Genomic DNA, 20,177 nt, shown 5'->3' on the forward strand with positions numbered 1-20,177 from the left:
CTGCAAATAATTTATAGTCAAAACAATAAATTGATACACGAGAAAGAAACGGCTAAATATTAGCAACATTTGCTTTTTGTCTTGCGAGACGCCCGTCGTATTTCTCTGGAGGCATTTGAAATTAGCTGAAGAGTTGGTGAAAGGAAAAATCGGGGAAATAGAACAAGTGACTTGGAGTCTGATTTATTCATTGTGTTTCTTGAAAAGAAAGCAAATAGGAGCGCTTGACTGCATCTTGTTGAAAATGGAAGCAGCTAGCAGACCACAAAGCTGTTTTCTTGCGATGCTAATCAAAGTATGACACATCCTTTCCGCTTTTTAACTTTGCTCTATCTCACACTTTCTTTGCTTCCTTCCTGCACACAGTGGTAGAGCGCATGTTAGATCAGATTGCTTTTCACAGCTACAGGCCCTTTCAGGCAGCAATGTAGAAGAGCCAGCAGAATCTCACAAACAATTCAAGACATGCAAGAAGTATAAAAAAACGCGCACAAGCGGGGGTTGTCCTCTGGTGGTAGAAAATGAGCTTTCCTGCTCTTGTGATCGCTCTCGTTTCTTGCAATTTTTGGGATTTGGTCAGAATGCCATGATAAAATGGATCCTTGGATGAAGAAGGAATTCAAAGTGCATAACAGAAGAAAAAAAACCCCGGGTTACGTTTAATTGGCAAACACATGTAGCGAACTCAAATGGCTGACTCCACTTTGATGTAGACATATTGCTTAATGAAATGGACGCACACAACAAAACCTTTCTGTACATTTTATTTACAAAATGTATTAAAATTCTCTGTACAGCGCCTCGCTAATGAGGTTCAGTAAATTATGCATGCATCTCTTGCTTTTTTGTACCCACTACAATGCCTGGTGATCTCCCAGAAAGGTGAGCCTTATAAAAAAAAAAAAGAAGAAGAAGGTGGAACTGATTTACCAAATTAAAAAGAAGAAAAAAATAGAAACAGGGCTGAATTTCTAATCTAAGGTCAGTTTGTGAGTTGTAGGGCTCATCAAGCATCACATGCATTTTTTTGTTGAACAAAAAAGACCAACCTTTTATCATGTAATATAAATAGATTGTGTTCAACTGAACACATTTCACATTTTTCTTCACATTATCTTTTTATTTTATTTTTTATTTTATTTTTATTTTTTACATAAAAAACTATCCGCCCACGATTTCTGGTGATTTAAGTATCTTCCTAAAAATTCTATGGACTCACAGCCTTTTTGGGAAAGTAATTATTACAGCAATATGGACATGTGCTAAGCTTGCAGAACCGCCCTGGTGCAACCTTTAATAATATCTTTTTATTTCATTTTTTTATTTTTTTATTTGTATTTTACAATGAGAAATCACCAAACAATGTAATGCTCTTGAAAGGAAACCAAAGTGAAAAGCACAGTTCATTTTCAAATGTTCTTATGTGCAAAGAAAATGGTAAGATAGTCCACATAGTACAGTTTGAAAGCCTTTACTGGTATCCTTTAGTTAGATTCAGCACTTCAACTACAATTGATTTAGCGTTTATTGTCTTGGGTTCTACTTCCATCACAGAGAATGTGGAGGAGTTTAGGGGGATGAGCAACCATACTAGGATATTTTACAGGCACACGCACATACATTTTAAGCGTAGCGACCTTAATGTCGCACACACACGTACACACTTGGCAGTATTGGAAGTGCGAGTCATGACCTGGTTCCGTGGTGTGGTGTCAGCAGCACCAAAAAGAGTGCAAACAACACACTCTGACCTGTTTTAAATGGCATTTCGGGAGGATGAATCAATTAAAAGAGGGAGGGGGGCAAGGTTAGTATAAAAGCTAATTGTGGCATAATCAGTGTCTGGCGGTGCACTGACGAGATAGAAATAACACATTTGAATACATACAGTGTAACTCGTGAAAACCCGACAGCAGGAGAATGAGGAGTAATCTGCTTTTACGAGAAACCAATTAGACCCCAGTCATCTAAGATTCATCTTTTGGCACTTCAAAATGTGCTTAGGGTTGCAAAAATGATGGCTTTAATTCTGTCACATTACGTTTTCTATATGTACTGTAAATATAATACTATCCCACTGAGCCTCCATTCTTCTCTTTTGTGTGAGTTTCAAGCAAAAAGCAATATCGTTGAGAATGCGTTGCATTGATTGGACTTTCCATAAGGCACTGAGAGGAGGGAAATAGGCTCTTCCCATGATCGGTCCAGTCGTGTCGTCATTGCAGATTATCATACCAGTATCCGGCCCAAAAGGATTCGGCTCCATTCTCGTAATCCTTGTCCTTTCAGAGATATTTAATCACATTTGTACGGGACGATGGAAACATTTGCTAAACCTGTGTCAGGATACAAAGCAAAAGCAAATATTGAAGGGAATGATTTTGTATGATTGCGGATGATTTTGCATATAAATCACAGTTGAGTAAAACCAAGATGGATCAAATGTCTTGCGTGCTAATATATCTCAGGGAGATATAGATCTTACATGAACAAAATATAATTAATATGCCGAATTTTAGGGTCCTTCGGCACTGTTTGCAATTACGATAAAAATTTTTAAAAAAATCAGTGAAGAGCCGCCTGTTATCTAATTATCAGCACACATTTACTTCTTATCTCAATGGGCTTCATTATGCTTTAGCTTCCAGATCTTAATTCTTGATCAAACAACAATAACCAAGGCTGAAAAGCAGCAATCACACTAAAGGCTCAAGTAGCCTCTTGACGGTTCATTGTGTGCGATCTGTGTGAGAAGGGCGGGTTAAAAAACATTTGCAGGGCTCTGGTGCACATCCGTGTTTGACTGCACAAAACGTGTAAACAAACCAATTAAAAGCAAAATTAACAATTGAAAGTGTGTATTTAACAGTGTTTACTCCCCATTTGTGCAGTAGGGTGATTGCTTTAGGAATGGTGGTTCCATGGGAGGACGGGGCTGACTCTGTGGGAGCTGTTTTTTGTGAATGCTGCAGCAGTCAATATGTCTAATTAATAATTAACATGTCACTCCACTGACAAGCTGACACATGAGGATCATTAGCTACATATAGGAACCCTAAAGATCACATGTTAGAATGGTGTTTGCTCCATCTGTACGCCATATGCACTGTTGTCATTGTGCTTTTTAATATGCGACTAGAGAATGCCATTTCCGTAGACACTGTGTCTGGATGCTGAAGAGCTGAGACTGAACTGAAATTCTGTGGAATTTACTAAAATGTCAAATGTGAACGCAGAGGTGGGCAATCCGTCAATATTGAATACGCATCGATTAGCGTGGTTGTTGTCTTGCCGTGGTTATAAGTAATTTTAAGTTGGAATGGTTTGGGATAAATATGTGAAGTATTTCCTAATTTGGCAATTTTATTGAGAGCATTTGGTGAATGTGATAAATAGTTCCCAAGATATCCTGAATGAGTTGAATATTTTGTATTTGAAAAGGTTTGAATCCTCAAGAAATGTGGAAGCAGAAGGTAAATGTGTAAAATGGTAAGTGCAAATTGTATGCAATTGTCTGTTTGGTGTTCCTAACATAGAGAACTGTATTTTTCTATAATTTTAGTTATTTAGTATTAGTTCATTGCCTGTATGATGGTGAGATATTTACCCTCAAACAGATTATTTCTCCTTCCATTATAAATGAGAACGTTTTTAAAAATTCAAACAAATTGGCCATCTGCCGGTGTACGAGATTGGATCTTGTGTGACCTTCCACTGTGCAAGGTTAGAAGTGGTACATCTGTAACTAAACAGTAAATCATTTAGCCTCCAATGTAGCCAGAGGCACTATAGCCACAAGACCGTATGTTACAAGGAATACACAATGGCTATGGTTTTTGTATCTAAGTGAGCTTTTGTGTTTGAAATCTTCCAACGTGACATCTAAAAACAACTCTACAAACGGCAGCAACACGGAACCGCATGCACTTGAATAATTTAGTCAAACAGATACGACAGGAAGCTAAATGATTCAACACTCGTAAGGAGAGGTGACGTACCTCTAAATCTTTACACTCTCTGTTCCATATACATTGTAGCCTTCTCTGTATGTGGCAAAATTCTGGGTGTTGGTTGGGGGAGTTGGCTTAAAATTGTGAGCACTCTTGGCCAATTTCAGCCGTTTGGTTTCTTGCCGTGACTTATAACAGAACTCTATCAGGGCCACCATCATGGCCAGCCCCAGCCCTCCAACCAGAATATAGAAGACTCCAGCCACATTGCTTAGGCTGAGAGCGCTTGTCTTGTCCTGCGGGAAAGTCAAGAACACAGTTAAGCATTTGGAAGTGGCGCGAGTGCAGCAGCACAAAATTCAGCCTGACCAGTAAATCTGACCTAATGGATTATTAATATTAACAGCTACAAGCAACAACCCTAGAAATTCTGTTTGCCTTTACAGTTCAATCTAACGGATTTTCCTCAAAATTAAGAACTTCAGACTTCCCCTAAAAGGAAAGTAGCTGACTATTGAAGTTTTATCTAATGGTGAATGCATCCCTTCTTTACATCTACAGACTAGATCTGCTCTTGACCATATTAGGAAGCTGGTCAGCGTCGCTTAGGTCGACAGCTCTAACCATCCCTGTCTCCTTAGCGACATGTACGTATAACTCTTATGGCAACATTGTCATACAGTACAGTCAGAGAAGATGATCAAATCAAACCATTTTGCTGCCGCTTACTTACCGAACTTATTCATTAAAAATTTGTTCATTAGAGTTTTACTATTTGCAGTTTAACCCCTTGAGCATGGACGGATCAAGCAGCTCGCTAACAATCTCTAAACTGGACCTCAGAGGGTTAAATATTGAGTGTATTACATTCCCTGACTTCTTGCGGCATGCCAACCGAGCCTCAGTTCAATCGCAAGAGACCGCAAGTGTAAGTTGCGTTTGTCAAAGTTGTCAAATTTCAAGAGGCTTTGCCCATTCATCACACCACAGGAGGCCAACAAATCTAATAGACGCAGCTCTTTTTTGCAAAGTAGTAATAACGCAAATAAATCAAATTTTCATTAACAGTTTGGTAAATAGAAACGGCAGCATAATGGTCAAAGTGTCATGAAAGTGAGAATGAGCATAAAAGTAGCATTTGTCAACAACTGCTGTGATTCAATTGCAATTGCAAGGCACTCGATGGTTATTTCCCCACTGGATTACCATTACAGATTCTTAAAACAGCTTCACAATTCATATGGTGTGAAAAATGTTCTATGGCAAAAGAAGCAAAATTGGGGGAATGAGTGCCCTGTGAAGCCACAAACCATATTACAGTTAGTGGCAGGTCCAAAAGAAGTAAATTATGTGCAGCAGATTAACACAATGTGAACTACTAATGTTGAGAGAGGTTTGTCTTGCATATGAACAGTAGGTCAAAATGCAATTTGGAATCAGTACAAAAGACCTGCAGCGACTGACCTTACTTCCAGAGTCCTTGGTTCCACATTCACCCTTATCGTACCACCATTTGTTTTTCAGCTTGTCTAAGATGCCTTGTTCACTGAGTTTCAATACTGCAAGGTTTACAGGAGTTCTTCACGTGGGAAATAACATAAATAACATTATAATATGTTATTTTATGTTATTCAACTTGTTTACTACTTACATATTTTACAAAGCGATAAAGCAGGGATCCTGGCCACGGCAACATGACAGAGAGCAGGCATTCTACCTATCACCTTTATAAACCCTTACCTACAGAGCCAGGACCTACCCATATCGCTTTGAGTAATCGGCATACGCTGTTACCATGGCGACGGGCAGGTACTTAAGAGTACGATCTGCCAGTCTGTGCTTGGGAGGATTTGGGGGGCATTTAAGAGTTTCTGAACAGCATTCAACAAGATCAGTTCAAAAGGAGCTTTGTCTTAACAAACGTTATAAATGGCTTAATTGTTCGATTTTAACAGACTGTGCGGCGTATCAGTTTAACTTTATGATTTGTAATGCTTTTGTCATGAGGATTGTTGGAGTCAAAACGTATTTAAGTTTTACTATGCCTAAAGAGTGTGCTTAATTGTTCTAAATATGAGAAAGAAGTCGCCTTAGCGGAAAATTGTCACAACCAAACGGCATGCCATACTTGTGTCAAAACAAGAGTAAACTGAGTTTCCCCCTGAAGATTGATACAGTATATTAACGATGACTTTGATTACTTGTATAACACTGGATAATTTACTTCATAAATCCACTCATATGCCTGTAAATTCACAAATGCAACTTTTAACGCCCCTGTCCTTTTCAACACTCAACACACACATTATGTGATGAGATCTCACAAGGATGTTTTTTTTTTGTTTTGTTTTTTTGGGCCACAACAGGGTTCCAATGTGAAAAACTATCATGAAGACCACACAACTGGGAAGGGACATACTTTGTGGGAAGGCAGTACATGTCTATGTCTGTTGAGTTAGATTTTTATGCTAATTAAAAGTGGCATGTTGATTCAAAAATTACACTCAGTTTTTGTCCTAGGCAAGTTTTCTTCTCCTCAGATAAGCAAAATTAGCTGTAGTAAGACTGTAGTAAGAAAAGCAGGTTATAATTGGACTCATCTACAGCCACGTGGCAACTTCTTTGTACAATTAGGTCAGTACTATCAATACTTAGCTTAGCTACCGCTCCGCCTCCTGGAGGACCACCATCCGATAAGGAATATATGGAGAGAGCTTGATTTTCGTCGCGCATTTTCTTTAAAAGGTGGGAAATATGTCAAGTGTCACAAAAAACGTCCCTAGTAGTACACTACATTAATGCAACTCATTGGAACCAGCCGTTTGGAGCTGCTGGCTACAAAATAAATGGAGTTGGTTGTAGGGCAAGGTGAGAGTGGAAGCCAAGCTATGTTGTTTTTGGTTGAAACAGTACTACTTTCATGGTGTAAATTGTTATTCATTAAATCGTTTGTGTCTGGATATACTCGTCTTGCTGTATGTATATCGAAGTCTTCAAGCTATCTTAGCGTGCTAGCTGTTAACAAAGAGACCGCATGTTTGCAACACATTCCTCAGCAGAGATCAAGCCTGAGTTAAAGTGTTGTGATAATCGTGTTTAAATCGCTAACTTTTGGTTCAAAATTACTTCAATACTTTAAAAAAAAAATGTCTGAATGATTGTGTAACTAAATATAATATGGCACATTCATCACGTCTGCCTGGAATTTAAGAGGTTAATGTTATGGCCCACTGTAGGTTCGTAGGTTCGCTAGCCACCATGCTCGTCTTTCACTCAACTCCACACTGTCTTCCGCCTGGTTTAGAATCACTGCCGGCAGCCGAAAGAAGTCGTCGTTTGGGTGTGTCCCCAAAGAACATAGTCGGACTTATATTCTCAACAATGTCAACAAAAAACAAAAACAAAAAATATATATATGTGAGGTGACTCCCTGTGTGTCTTAAAATGGTTACTTATATCAATAATAAAATAGTTGTATCCCCAAATTAATATCTGTAGTGTATTGTGTCGTCAACATGATATTTGTATTGCCGGTAATGCATACAAGTATGGGTCATACGTGGTTCCGCTCTATGAAACATGAAAAGCAAATTGAAAGGAAGAAAAAATGGTACATCGATAAATGAGTGACATAACTACTCCCATCCCCGAAGGAATCAAGGCAATGCATAATTACGATTAGAGATTACGCCACTGTATGCCTCCAAGACAATCCCGAGAAACAGTTTGTGATGACCCGAGCATCGTTTTGGCTTGTGGAGACATTGATTAACAATGCAATTACCCTATAACATGCACTATGTCTGAAACTCAATCTCGGCTGCATTGTGTTGTGCTGAAGGGCAAGAAACAAGCGTGTGTAAAAAAATGTAAGTGTGTTTGTGAGAGAGCGAGAGTTGGGAGCGAGGGGGGTTCGTCTGTTGAAACCGCAAGCTGTAAGCATGATGCAAGCAATGCACGGTGTGGAAGTGAGTGCTCCGGGACACACTTAATCGGGCCTCTCTGATGACTCCTGAAGAAACTAAACAACCCGGCAAACTAACACAAAGTACATACCTGAGTTTTATTCTATAAAAAAATAATAAAAAATCAACGATGGCTCCTGAGTATACTCTTGGTAACAAAAAAAAAAAGAAGACTTAATGAGCTTAGCGACATAGCAGCATTAGCAATGCAAATAGTGCAAAAATGTGACTCAAGAGGGAATCTTAGGAGGAGAATGTTTAATCTATGCTTTAGCTTTGACTTATGGTGCTGCTTTGGGACCCATTATGCGCATTTCCGGCACTACTGAAGCTGCTTTGCATGATTCACTATGCAAGAACCTCCATTTATCTTATAGTGACCTTTTCCACATCTTTTGTTTAAGTAGTATTATTTGAAAGGAACAACCTCTTAACACAATGTTATTTGGTGGAGTCATAACTGGCGCCTTCACTTTGCAAACAATGTCAATGGGAAAGTCAGTAATAATTTCATGGTGGACACAATGACTCTTTGCGATAATGTAGAACATTACTTTTGGTTCTATAATACACTACAAAGGTTTTAGCAGTAATACATTTAAAAATAATGCATATATTTTTGGAGACTGGGGTCAATTTTAAAAAATGTGCAGAATTTCACAAGTTACTTCATGTTAAAGATTAGATAGCTCTTAATATGAAAAGAAAAATGCACTGAGCTGTCAATGTCTTAAAAATGCAATTATGCCATCTAGTGGCAGAAAAATTACCTTATTACAAATCAATATCACACTCATTTTTTTATAGTACAGTACATCTTTTTAATTTTAACTCAATTTTCTAAATTATTATAAAATAATCAATGGCTAAAAGATGCAGCCATATTTCGATTAGTTAAACATTTTTTTCCACTTTTATGTTGAGTATGACAACTAAGAATTTTTATTTTTTTATTTTACATGTTGAACAGATACAAAATTTGCGATTAATTGTGAGTTAACTATTGAAGTCATGTGATTAATTACAATTTAAAAAATTTAATCGCCACCTACAATACATCAATCCAAAAGTGGGATGTCGATAAATCAGGAACGTGTGTGGTCTCCATGACAACAAATCTCAATTGACTTCCTTTGACATACAATTTCTATAGTCCAGAAAAGCACTCGGTAAAAAGCATAGCTACTGTCTTTAAGACGGATTGACTCCCTCTTAACTGCTAATTGTGGTCAAGGCCAATTCATGACAAATAATGCTAAGTGGTGTAATAACACAGCTGTGGTTCACAGAGGTTTTCACGTGGCATATAATCTAACCAATTACCTGACCTATATCATCCCATTTGAGGTGACAGCATCGTTTGTCTTTCCATTGACCTGCAATGTAAAGACTATAATGCGGCTGTCTCATATGTAATGCGGTGAAAATAGCACGATACGATCGCACATCATCTGAGTAATGTTATACTTGGTTGTCATGGTTGAGCGGGGCTTAACACTTGCACCATCAGCTTCCATAATGGGAAAATCATTCATCATTTAGCCACAGAAGAAGTAGGGAGGGTGTGATCAAAAGGGTCAACGCTGGGTTATTAATGAGCTCAATAGTGGAATCGGACCGAAGGTATTTTATCAGATGATCCATTAAAAACAAATCACAAGCCTTGAAATGTTAATTAGAATTCTCACGTTGCAATGTGCAATGCTTAGTCCCCTCAAGACGCCGCTGTTCCCCTTGCTTTGCTGATGGCTTCCATGAAACCATTTCGCCGCAGGGAATGATTGATCCCATTGGCTTCAGAACACATGGATTCTGGGCCTGGATGTGTACAGAGCAGCTGCGTGTTCAATTAAAGAAGAACTGACTTTTCCAAGATTTGAAAACATATGCTAGGAATGTTTACAGGTTCCAGGAAAAATATTTAAGAATTGACTTAGTTGATCGTAAATGCCTATCAGATTGACTAATAGTATTTCCAGAAAGCTATATTGTCCTCAAGTCCTAGATGAGGTGAGCTGCCATGCAGATTTGTAAGCATGAATAAAGCCCGCCAAACTTTCATAACTGCAGGGCAGCTCATTCACGTCATAAATTGATTCATGTGCGCTTGTTGTCACTAATCTCTTGTTTGCTAAGCAGGGCTCCTTTGTTTGAGCTGAGGTGTTAAACAGTCTGGTCAGACCATCAGTCAATTTGGTGATGTGCCGTTAGGGCAGCAGCAGGTTGCCGGGAGCGGACATTTGGTTCGGTTCTGGTTGGGTTGCTATAACAGCCTTGCCGATTACTCTGCACTGTAGTACCCGATTGTGGTGACATCGAGGCTGACCTTGGAGTCACCTCCCCCGCTGCCGCACTCTCCCTTGTCGTACCACCATTTGTTTTTCAATTTGTCCAAGAGGCCTTGCTCATTCAGTTTTAAAACTGCCAGGTTAACAGCATTTCTTGAAACGATAAAACATAACTTGTAAGAAAATGCACAGGTCCGTGAGAAATCTAATGCAAAGTAATGGGTGTGCCAAGCATTATGATAGGTCAGGGTAGAGAGGCTACCACTGTAGCAGGGGCTTACGCAAATAATCTGTTAATCAGAATGTTCTGGGAAAGGACAAATTGCGGTTTAAGAATTTCAGGAATACGGAGAGATAAGAGAGGCTCACTTAAGGTAAAGACAGTGTTAAATCTTGGAAAAGGTGGCAAGGGGGGTTACGTAGTTTAGAACTGAAGTGTGCGGGATGGGGACACTTGTCATTGAGAAGAGAAGTAACAACAACAAACATCATGCAATTAACATTTGTCACAAGTGACAGCACAGCTTTTAAAAGGCTAAATTGAAAAACCATCGAACCGTTAAATTAAAAGTGACAACACAACAGTCAGGTAGGACGGAAGGAGAGATGGAGGGGGGGGGGGGTGAAGAGCAACAGGAAGACATGAAGAGACATGGAATGATTCTTAGCTTGAACTCTATCTTATGGGTTTGGTTAAAATAACAACCCTAGCACATGTAGAAAAATCCTTGGAAAGAAAATGATGGCATAAAACCTTTGTATCCAAGGTCATCGAAAAGCATACTACCGTTACCTCTGCGTCCATAAAAAAACAAGGAGAGGATGAGAAGAGAATGACAACAGGGGGACATCAGGGTAGGTGGAATACTATAACAACATGGAGGATATTGTTATATTATTCCACCCACCTTAATGCTGAGCCTTTGGGCGTCGCCACTCCGTAGCCTTTGGAGTCCAGGTTCCCGCCCACTTTCATGGTGTCGCAGGGCTTCCGCTGCTCTATGTACTCGTTCATGGTGGACTCGAGGAGAAAGGCAAACTTGCCCTTTGACTTTCGTACCCGGGCCACGCCATCGGGTGTTGTCTTAACAAACACTGAGGGCTCGGCCGATTTCATGTATGACCACATCTTCTCGTATACGGCAATTTTGGATCGCTGTGCGGAAAAGAACACAAGAGAAGAACGAGGTTCAGAAACACAAACATCATTATTTATGTGCTGTAATGGATTTTGTAGCATTTTGAGCTTCGTGATCACTCGGTTGAAAATAGCATTAAGAAGTATCAAAAGACATCCTTTAAAACCACTGTGATATCTTGAAATACTTCTGAAAAATCTGCTGTTGGATTTTAGCAAGATCACAAAGCGCAAGAATTTACAAAATCCATTCCCCTTGTTTAAATACCTCAACGACTTGTTGCTATTTTACTTTACCCGAGTTTTACATAGGGTGACCAGATGTTCCGTTTAATCAAGAAAGTCCCGATTGTGAGCCTTGTGTCCCGTGACCCGGCGGATTTTGCCAGCCCCATTGTTTTGTCCCTCTAATTATGCAGAACCCGTCTTGGTGTCTTGCTTATTTCTTTTTTTTAGTCCACTCACCGAGCCAATTGTTTGGGCAATGTGTATGTCAATCACATAGTTGTCATAGCGATGTTTTCACCATACCAGAACTAGAACTACTTCCTGTTTCCGTGTCCAAGAATAATAGGAAATATAATCCTACTAGCATAATGCTGCAGTCTCCAGTCAGACCCAACACAAGCTGAGCTTTTCTGGTGGCATATTTCCAATGCTACCAATCGAGGCCGGCGTGAGGTAAGCGACACAGCCAGCTTCCAATAGCTGCCAGAACCGAGCAATAATGGTTTGATAAGTGAGTGTATTGACTTGTTTAGTGCTGTTGAACTGTCAACAAAGATAGTGTTTGGCATGAGCTAAATCAACTAGAAAAAGTGAAATTTCTGCAGAAATTGCGTGGGAATGGTGAAAGCTGAATGCATGTGCAATGCTTGTGAAATGCTTATAAAGTAAATTGAAAGATAAATTACGTGAGAATGACTAATTATGAATTGTGGTTGATGATAAATAAAAAAAGGAAAATGCATTAATCATTTCAATGAAATTATGATATGATAGTCAGTTGGTATACTTAGCATAATGGCCATGGATATATTTGCAATGTCGAAGGTGGGATTTGAACCCGCGACCTCCTGGTTACTGGATAATGCACTTTACCAACTGCGCCACTGAGCAGTATCAGACAGCTAGCAATGATGATAAGTTGTATGTATGGTAGTGGGTGTGGAAAGCAAGATTTTCAAATTTCAATGTCTGGCCCGTTGAAAATAAATGGGGAAAAGTTGATATTTAACATTAAATTGTGCAAATATTGTAAGGCGTGAATTTTTGAAGCAATTGGCAAAAAAGTGTGGAGAATAAAAATCACAATAATATGTGGGAATGCTTCCCACAATAACACAACCACCGGTCACCAGATTAAATAGCGATACAATTTGTTATAAATACTTTCTGGTCAGAATCTATGGTATATTTGATTTTCTGTGAAATTGTAGTACCTCGGTTTTTAGTTTTGATAATCTGGTCACCCTATTTACACATAGAAAATGATGACTAGTCATGCAAACAGTTTACAGACTTTGCACGTTTTCTAAATGTATGAATTGAATTCATCCTGACTGTGGAAGGAGTAATGCGAGCGTAGGAGAAGGCTTGGTTACTCATTCACCAGGCAGCCCATCACACATTTACTCAGATGAGCATATTCCAACTGCCTTGGGTCAGGATTAGCCAGCCGGCAAAATCTGGGTGAGTCGAGCACTATCTATAATAAGCATCAAATAAATTATTCAATAGTGCTGGATTTATTTTGGCATAAGGTGTTTCACACTTTGAACAGATGCTGTCACATGGCTGCTCATGAGCAAGTTTCCTGAATGGGAATACTGTACCTTACTGTGTGTACGGCTCACTATATGCAGTTGATAAATATATGTACTGTACAGTAAATTCAAGACAGAACTAATTGGATAATTTTCAAGAACTGACAATCAATCAATTAAATGCTTTAAGGCTGTAGTGTGGACAAGCTTTCAAAGAAAGGACATACTGTGTGAAATGATTTGTACACAAACACTTATTCTCACAAAATGTTAAATATTTTCTAATCATAAAGCCAAAACTAAACCCATGCAAGTTACAACAAATCCATCTTGTCCGTTGAAAAGCTTCAGTGTCACTTTTATAATCAATCAATCCCCCAAAAAATAATACCAACTTTAAGAGCTTTAATCTGCAGATAACAAGCCAAACCAACGTATGAGTCAAATCAATAGCTTGCATCCCCTGGGGATTATGTCACTTCAGTTGAGAAGCTGTACTGCAGAACAACCGGAAGAAACTCAAATAATGGTTATGTAAGAGGTCAGTGGTGCTATGGTGAGAGCTTGTTACATGACAAAAAAAAAAAAAAAAAAGATGATATAGCTGCTACTGCAGCTTTTTGAGATTTTAAACTAGCCCAATTTGGGTGATTATAGTAGTTTTGGACAAAACTTGCTTTTCCAATTAGATGAAACTAGAATGTGCCACACTGGGGATGTTTCATTCTCCCTGACCTTTAAATATTGATTGGTTATAAGAATGGGAAATGTGCTTCTGTCTGGAAAAGTGGTTCATTTATGCACTGCATAACATGTTTCAAGTTGTCTTCAATACTAAATGCGGTGTGCAGTATTTCATCAAATGTAATTGGTATTAGTTAGAATGGTTGTCAAAAACTCAAGAAAAAAAGTTTGAGAACTTTTACTAACAAAGGTAGTCCTTTGGATGGATTATGGATAGTATACAAGATGTGTACAGTATTCAGTCATGACAAATGACTACAATGTTTCAAGGCTGATTAATGTAAGAAACAAAACAAAAAAAGGCGAAAAAGTGATGTTGCTTTAATTGCCTCACTTGGTATTCTTTTCTGCCCATATACAACGTACACATATTTAGCTTCATGCACTGTAAACTACACAATCTGGCGAAAGGCAAAGACAAAATCATGATGATAATCGTTATTCTGATCTGAGTGAAAAAGTCATTAGCCCAGCGTGAAAAGAATTGGTTCTGTAAATCTCAGATAATGAAGTTGAATATAATGCAAAGGAGAATGATTTAGCATGCATACTGAGCTTTGTCACCATGTGCCATCCAGACCAGACTCATCGGCGTCCCAAAAAGCCTCCTTAACAACAACATATTCATCTCTAATGCATCTCTATTAATAAACAAATGCATTAACCTTGACCCGAGGATAGTGCTTTACTGTCTCGGTGCAATATACAATTTGTTTGTAGGCATTTGTCATAGAGCATCAGGCCAAGGGTGAGGATGAGATGAGACAGCAGCATAACACAAATTAAAAAAAGCCTGCCTGATGAATGTTCCCCCGCAAAGATGAAAATGCTTCAAGTCGGGACATTGGCTAGAGTGGTTTAATGCAAATATGATGGATGGGACTTGGACTTGGAGTTGGATGTGATGTTTTTGCTGACAATCTGGTTGCACGCGCGTATCATTTACATGTGTCAAACAGCATGGAAAGGACGGCAGTTGAGAGGACGATTTCCCCAAAGAGTGCAGGCTCATCTGCTCGGGCTGCAGAAAAGCGCAGACGCCTCCTCAAATGAAGAGAAAAGAATGGATCTGGGCATTGATTACTGACGACGGAGTGTGCTGTCTCAGTGCTTTATGAAGTCAATTCATCAATATCAGAGCGGGGGAAGCGGCGCGACCGAAATCTAAATAGGCTGATTGCACGGCAACTAAAGTCTCAGCAGGTCCGTTCAAAGGAGAATCAAACGGAGGGAACAGTACAAGGAGAGTACCCAGGCATGTTTGATTATGGATTTCTAAATTAGGGAGAGACGATATTGGGCATTTTGACGAATATCGGTATCGGCCTTTTTTTCCAAATCTGACAGCTGATAAAAGGTTAAACTAAAACGATTTTAATTTCAAGAAACTATTTATTTAGATTTTCAGTTAACTTGATAAGAGATGCTGCTGACCATGGGAACCTTCTGAACCTTTTGGTTTTGTTCGACATTAAAACAAAGAAATGTGAAAGTTTAAGATTTCAGGATTTTTTATGGTATTTGCTTCTTTAAGTTTCCATTTAACGTTTTAAGACGTACTGATAACCTTGAGAGCTCCTTTTCTAAAAATTACATTTTAATTTTTATTTTTTTATTTTTTTTAAACTTCTACATTTTGAAAAGTCTGAAAAATTGTTCAGTAAGCAATAATGGTTTAAGACATTACAACAAAGTCAAGTTTGGCATTTGTTTTTGATTTTCTTTTTTAATTTACGCCAATCCCCCCCCCCCTTTTTTTTTTTTTTACTGAAAATGAATATCGGCTTCAAATATAGGTAATCGGCCTCCTTGTAATGATCTGCATCGCTATCTGCCCTGAAAAAAACCATATCGGTCTATCTCTATCTAAATCAACAATGGGCTAAAAATGTGTTATTGCTATTCCATAATAAACTCAAATCCTCTTTAAAATGTAACAATGTATATTCCACAAATATGTTCCAATTGTCAGGTTGAAACATACTTAGCTACAAGCCAATCAGCAGTGAGTGCCCACATCTTGAAGCTATTGAGTAAACTGCTGGCTAATGTCCTCTGTACTGTATTAAAGTCATAATTTACAGATAGCAAAAGACTTTGAATTTATCCAAGTTTATTTTTGATTTTGTACTGCAGGCAGAAAATATGTTTTGTCCCAAAGCAGATGCGAGCCGAGTATATCTTCACAATTGTTTTCTTATGTATCCTATTCATGAATGCATTATTTTTGCCAACTTGGGGACACGAGTAACAAGCCGCAAACATGATTCACTTTTAGGATGATGTGGTAAACTAATTGCTGCCAAAAATGCCTCTCTCGGAGCAGTGGGAGTAATTTTGAAATAAATAGTGATTCATGAAAGTGTTGTGGTACAATAAGAGAGGGGAAAACTTTCTCCATTAAAACACAATAGTGTCGACATTTTTATCCACTCACCAGACACGTACGTAAAAACAATAAAGTGCTGAGTCTTAATTTTACCAACACGGCTTTGGTCACATTCAGAATTGTTCAACCTCAGGGGTGTTCATTTGTAATCATTTGCTCCCCAAAACGTATTAAAACTTTCTATTGTAAATGTTGCCATGGTCCCAAAAACGTTGTTATACGTTTTAAAATAACATGTTAGAGCATACAGAAGGCTTTAATACACCCTCTGAACTGAAGAGAATGCTTAGAGCAATTGTAGTTATTATAAAAAATGACCAGCAGGTGGCAGTAGAGTATACGAGATCAACCAGGGCCATGTTGCAAAAAGGCTCTCTTCACCAGTGTTTTAAACAGATTTGTGAATAATGATGAAACTTAGCTATATTCTAATACTAATTGCTACTAAATGGAAACAGACAGAATATGACTTTAATGATCTTTCTTTTGTTAGGTTCCATGTTTTTATAGCAATAGAACCCAATATTCTGTGGGCCTTGCAAAATCTGTCAAAATCCAGTAAACCGGCCGGGAGCGAAGGGGGATTGCTTCAGTGAAAATGTCTGGGAGTGAATGAGTTAACTTAAGTTAGGCTAATGATTATTCTTTAGAGACTAAAACGTACTGTATCTGAGACTCTTTATATGAAGCAAGAGCTCCCTGCCCTATGTTCAGACTTTGCGATATGTCCACGAAGAGATCACTGGTAGTTGTATATTTTTATAATTTTGCTGGCCTAAGATGTCCTAGGAGCCTGAATATAAATTTGGAAGTTATTTAAGTGCCCAGTCAAAAAGTCAAAAAGTGACTGCCCTGTCTAGTCTAAATAACACTTTCATTGGTTGTTTTCAAGTTACAAAGCATTTTCATTTGGATTGCAGGCTGTTTTTTTCATTCTGGCTTCACCCTAATGCCACTAAGTTCTAAGTTCTCCCTTCACAATCCTCCCCTCAAAATGTCTACTCTTTCATTCGCATTGCGGCCATACCGCCGCTTTCTTTCAATATTCTGGATGGACTACCGTTGTCCCAAGGAATAAAAGTTGACGCTCTGAAGGGTGTACTTGTGTCATGCTACGTCCCGAACTCCGATTGACACATCTTTGAAGTTTGTCCCTGAAGCGATGCTCTCTGAGGACAAAGCTTTGCCAGAAGCTACGCCTATCTCACAGTCGTCTATCATTACTTTCGATAGCTCCCTCTTATATGCAAACAAGCTGTAATCTTTATAGAAGCTCCATCAGTCAATACTCTCCTGAAACGCAACGTGACAAGGGCTCAGGGGAGTTGTGTTACAAAGCGCCGACGTGATTGCAGAGCAGCCTCCGGATTTCTGGAATAAATTGTCTCCTCTTCATGCAACTCTGGCCAGAAGCAGGTCCGCTCCGCTTAGAAAATCTACTCATTAAACCTTGTGTTGGACCATGCAGAAGCTCTAATGTCTGCGTCACAATAGCTGAGATGTGAAATTGATTTTTTATGCTGAGCAAAAATGCGTTGGTGACTGCGCACAAGCTGTTGTTCCATCTTCATCACACCTGCATGAGTAAGATCCATGCCTTTTGCCGTTGAGATGTTAATGTAAAATTCTTTGAGGGGCAAACGAGCCTTGGGGCTTATTCACGTCAGTCATTATCCTCTTTTCATGGTCATGCTGTTAAATGAGGTGGATGAGAAGGGTCTCTGATGGGCTCTTCCTATTTTTTCACATAATTAAACACTAGCTTTAATATATCATTGAAGCCACTATTATGCCCCATCTTCCATTTTGATGTGCAATTCAAAACATAACGAAACCAAGCTTTGTGATAGGCTCATCAAAGCGGGAGTTACATTACATGGTTCAGGTGACTCAAGTCAGATTTTTTTTGCTCCCATGTGGCTATTTGGATATGATTCATATAAGACCAATGAGGAAACAAACACAAATGGACCTACACCTCCTCAGATCGGAATTGGACCTTTTCCAAACCCGGTTAAAAAGAAAAATCATCTTTGAATTAGACAGATATCTGTCAATTTGACTACAGCATAAAACGGAAAGATTTTTGTGATATCAAAAAATGAGAGCCAGACAAATCCTTTAAAAAAAAAAAAAACGTTTCCCACTATTAAAGTGACCTATATCCTGTAAAGCACATCTGAAAAAAAACATATTTTTGAAAGGGGAAGTGAAAAGCCTTGAAAATGTACCCTTCAGACTCATATATCTGAACAGTGATATCCTTATGAAGCTGTGGAAGCTCTCATGGCTTGTGCTGTAAGTTATGACTACAATGACGGGAAAAGTCTACAAGAAAAGCTGCACTTTTAGGCGGGTTGATCGGAGGCATTTTAACTCATTTGCTCCCAAAAACGTATACATACATTCTATGTTAAATGTTTTATGTGTCCCAAAGACGTATTTATATGTTTTTATTTGTTTTTGTTTTTTTATATGCTAGAGCATACAGAAGGCTTTGATGCAGCCTCTTAACTGCAAAGAACGGTTGAAGAAATGGTAGTTATTACACAAACAGCCAGCAGGTGGCAGCAGAGTATAGGAAATGAACAAGGACCATGTTGAAAAAAACCCTCCATTATTCAGAATTATAAATAGATTTGTGAATAATGATGAAACTTAGCTATATTCTAATGCTAATTGCTGCAAAACTGTAACAGATAGAAATATACTTTTTTTCCTGATGAAAGAAAATACTTTCATCTTTCGTTTGGTAGGTATCATGTTTTTATAGCAATAGAACACAATATTTTTCTGTCACTAGATGGCATTAGCGTTTCATGTTAGATGTTGGCGAAAGGAAAAGACAGAGCAGGGAAGGTAAGGAAAGTATGCCTTTTAAAAATTAAGAACAACGTTAACTGCTGAGTAGACTAGCTACTCTTGTCAGTTTGTATTACGGTAGTTGAACCATTTTGGGAGATCGACTGTCTTCCTTTGTGAATATTTGTTTGTTTATTTAAGGATCCCCAGGAAGAATAGTCTCTACTAGTACAGCGACTATTCTTCCTGGGGTCTATAAAGTACACACAAGTTCCCTTCATCTTTTTGTTTCTGTATCTTATACACACAATGTGTGAGCTACCTCGACTTGTTATAAAGACAGGTGAAATCATAAAAAATTCAAGCACAGAATCTCATAGACTTGTCATCATATGATTAGTTTGAGACACTGATATTTCCAGCTGGCTGATGCCGTATGGATCTCATTAATGCAGATGGGGTTTTTTTCATGTCAAGCCTCTACAGCTTTAATTAAAAGTCACTCAGAATAGCAGTTCACACATGTCATTTTCTGTTTGAACGCCGGGTTGTAAGTAGGACACCCATTCCACAGAAGCCGGGAAAACCGTCACTTGGCGGCCACTTCTCAGATATTCCAAGAGCCTGCTGTGCCGCCATTGTCAGGTTGGGAACCTAATCTATAATTGGCATCCGTCATCTTTTAGATATAAAACATACCCCATATATAGGTGCAGCATCTAGGATGAAAGGAGCATCCATTGGGAAGAGTTCTTTTGAGAGTTGCCGCAGTCACATTCTGTGCATGTTTTTGCAAGGCATTTTTTTGTTAGAAACATCATTTTAGATATGTCCTTTTAGTGTTTTACACAAAAGTAAGTTGTCCTTTATGTGAGAAAAAAAGGAATATTTTCTTTTGAGCAGTCAGAAGGCTGTTTCATTACTACCTCTCTTTTCATCGCTCCTAATTCAAAAGATGTTTGAAGGGATGTTGCTGTCAACAGCAGAAACTTGAAAAAAAGAACTGCTGCAAGAGCCATTGCTTAGTGATCATGTGGTCTGCTTTGAGAGGCTAATGTAGATTCAGGTTTTTGTTAACTTAATTGCCCTTCTGGTCCATTTAGCCGATGCACATATTGCCCATCCCATCTGAAGG

At 38.6% G+C, this 20,177-nt stretch overlaps 1 protein-coding gene across 4 annotated transcripts in view; it reads right to left on the reverse strand.

Moving 5' to 3' along the window:
- Positions 1 to 748: 748 nt before the first annotated feature.
- LOC147168693 (glutamate receptor 3-like) overlaps positions 749 to 20,177 on the reverse strand; it is a 98,443-nt gene continuing 79,014 nt past the window's right edge. Inside the window, exons 13-16 of one of the 4 annotated variants that reach the window (XM_086084611.1) lie at positions 11,112 to 11,359; positions 5,415 to 5,529; positions 3,999 to 4,246; positions 749 to 2,336 (exon numbers count right to left, since the gene is read on the reverse strand). In XM_086084611.1, coding sequence (XP_085940737.1) covers positions 4,001 to 4,246; positions 5,415 to 5,529; positions 11,112 to 11,359 — 609 coding nt within the window. In that variant the 3' untranslated portion in view covers positions 749 to 2,336; positions 3,999 to 4,000. Of the gene's footprint in view, positions 2,337 to 3,998; positions 4,247 to 5,351; positions 5,530 to 10,241; positions 10,357 to 11,111; positions 11,360 to 20,177 lie in introns of those variants that run through there. The other 3 variants (XM_086084610.1, XR_015095945.1, XM_086084613.1) reach the window with 3 other exon arrangements.

Source organism: Leptonotus elevatus, chromosome 9, assembly GCF_054856555.1.
Source record: "Leptonotus elevatus isolate MCC_2025b chromosome 9, RoL_Lele_1.0, whole genome shotgun sequence".
Taxonomy (NCBI): domain Eukaryota; kingdom Metazoa; phylum Chordata; class Actinopteri; order Syngnathiformes; family Syngnathidae; genus Leptonotus; species Leptonotus elevatus.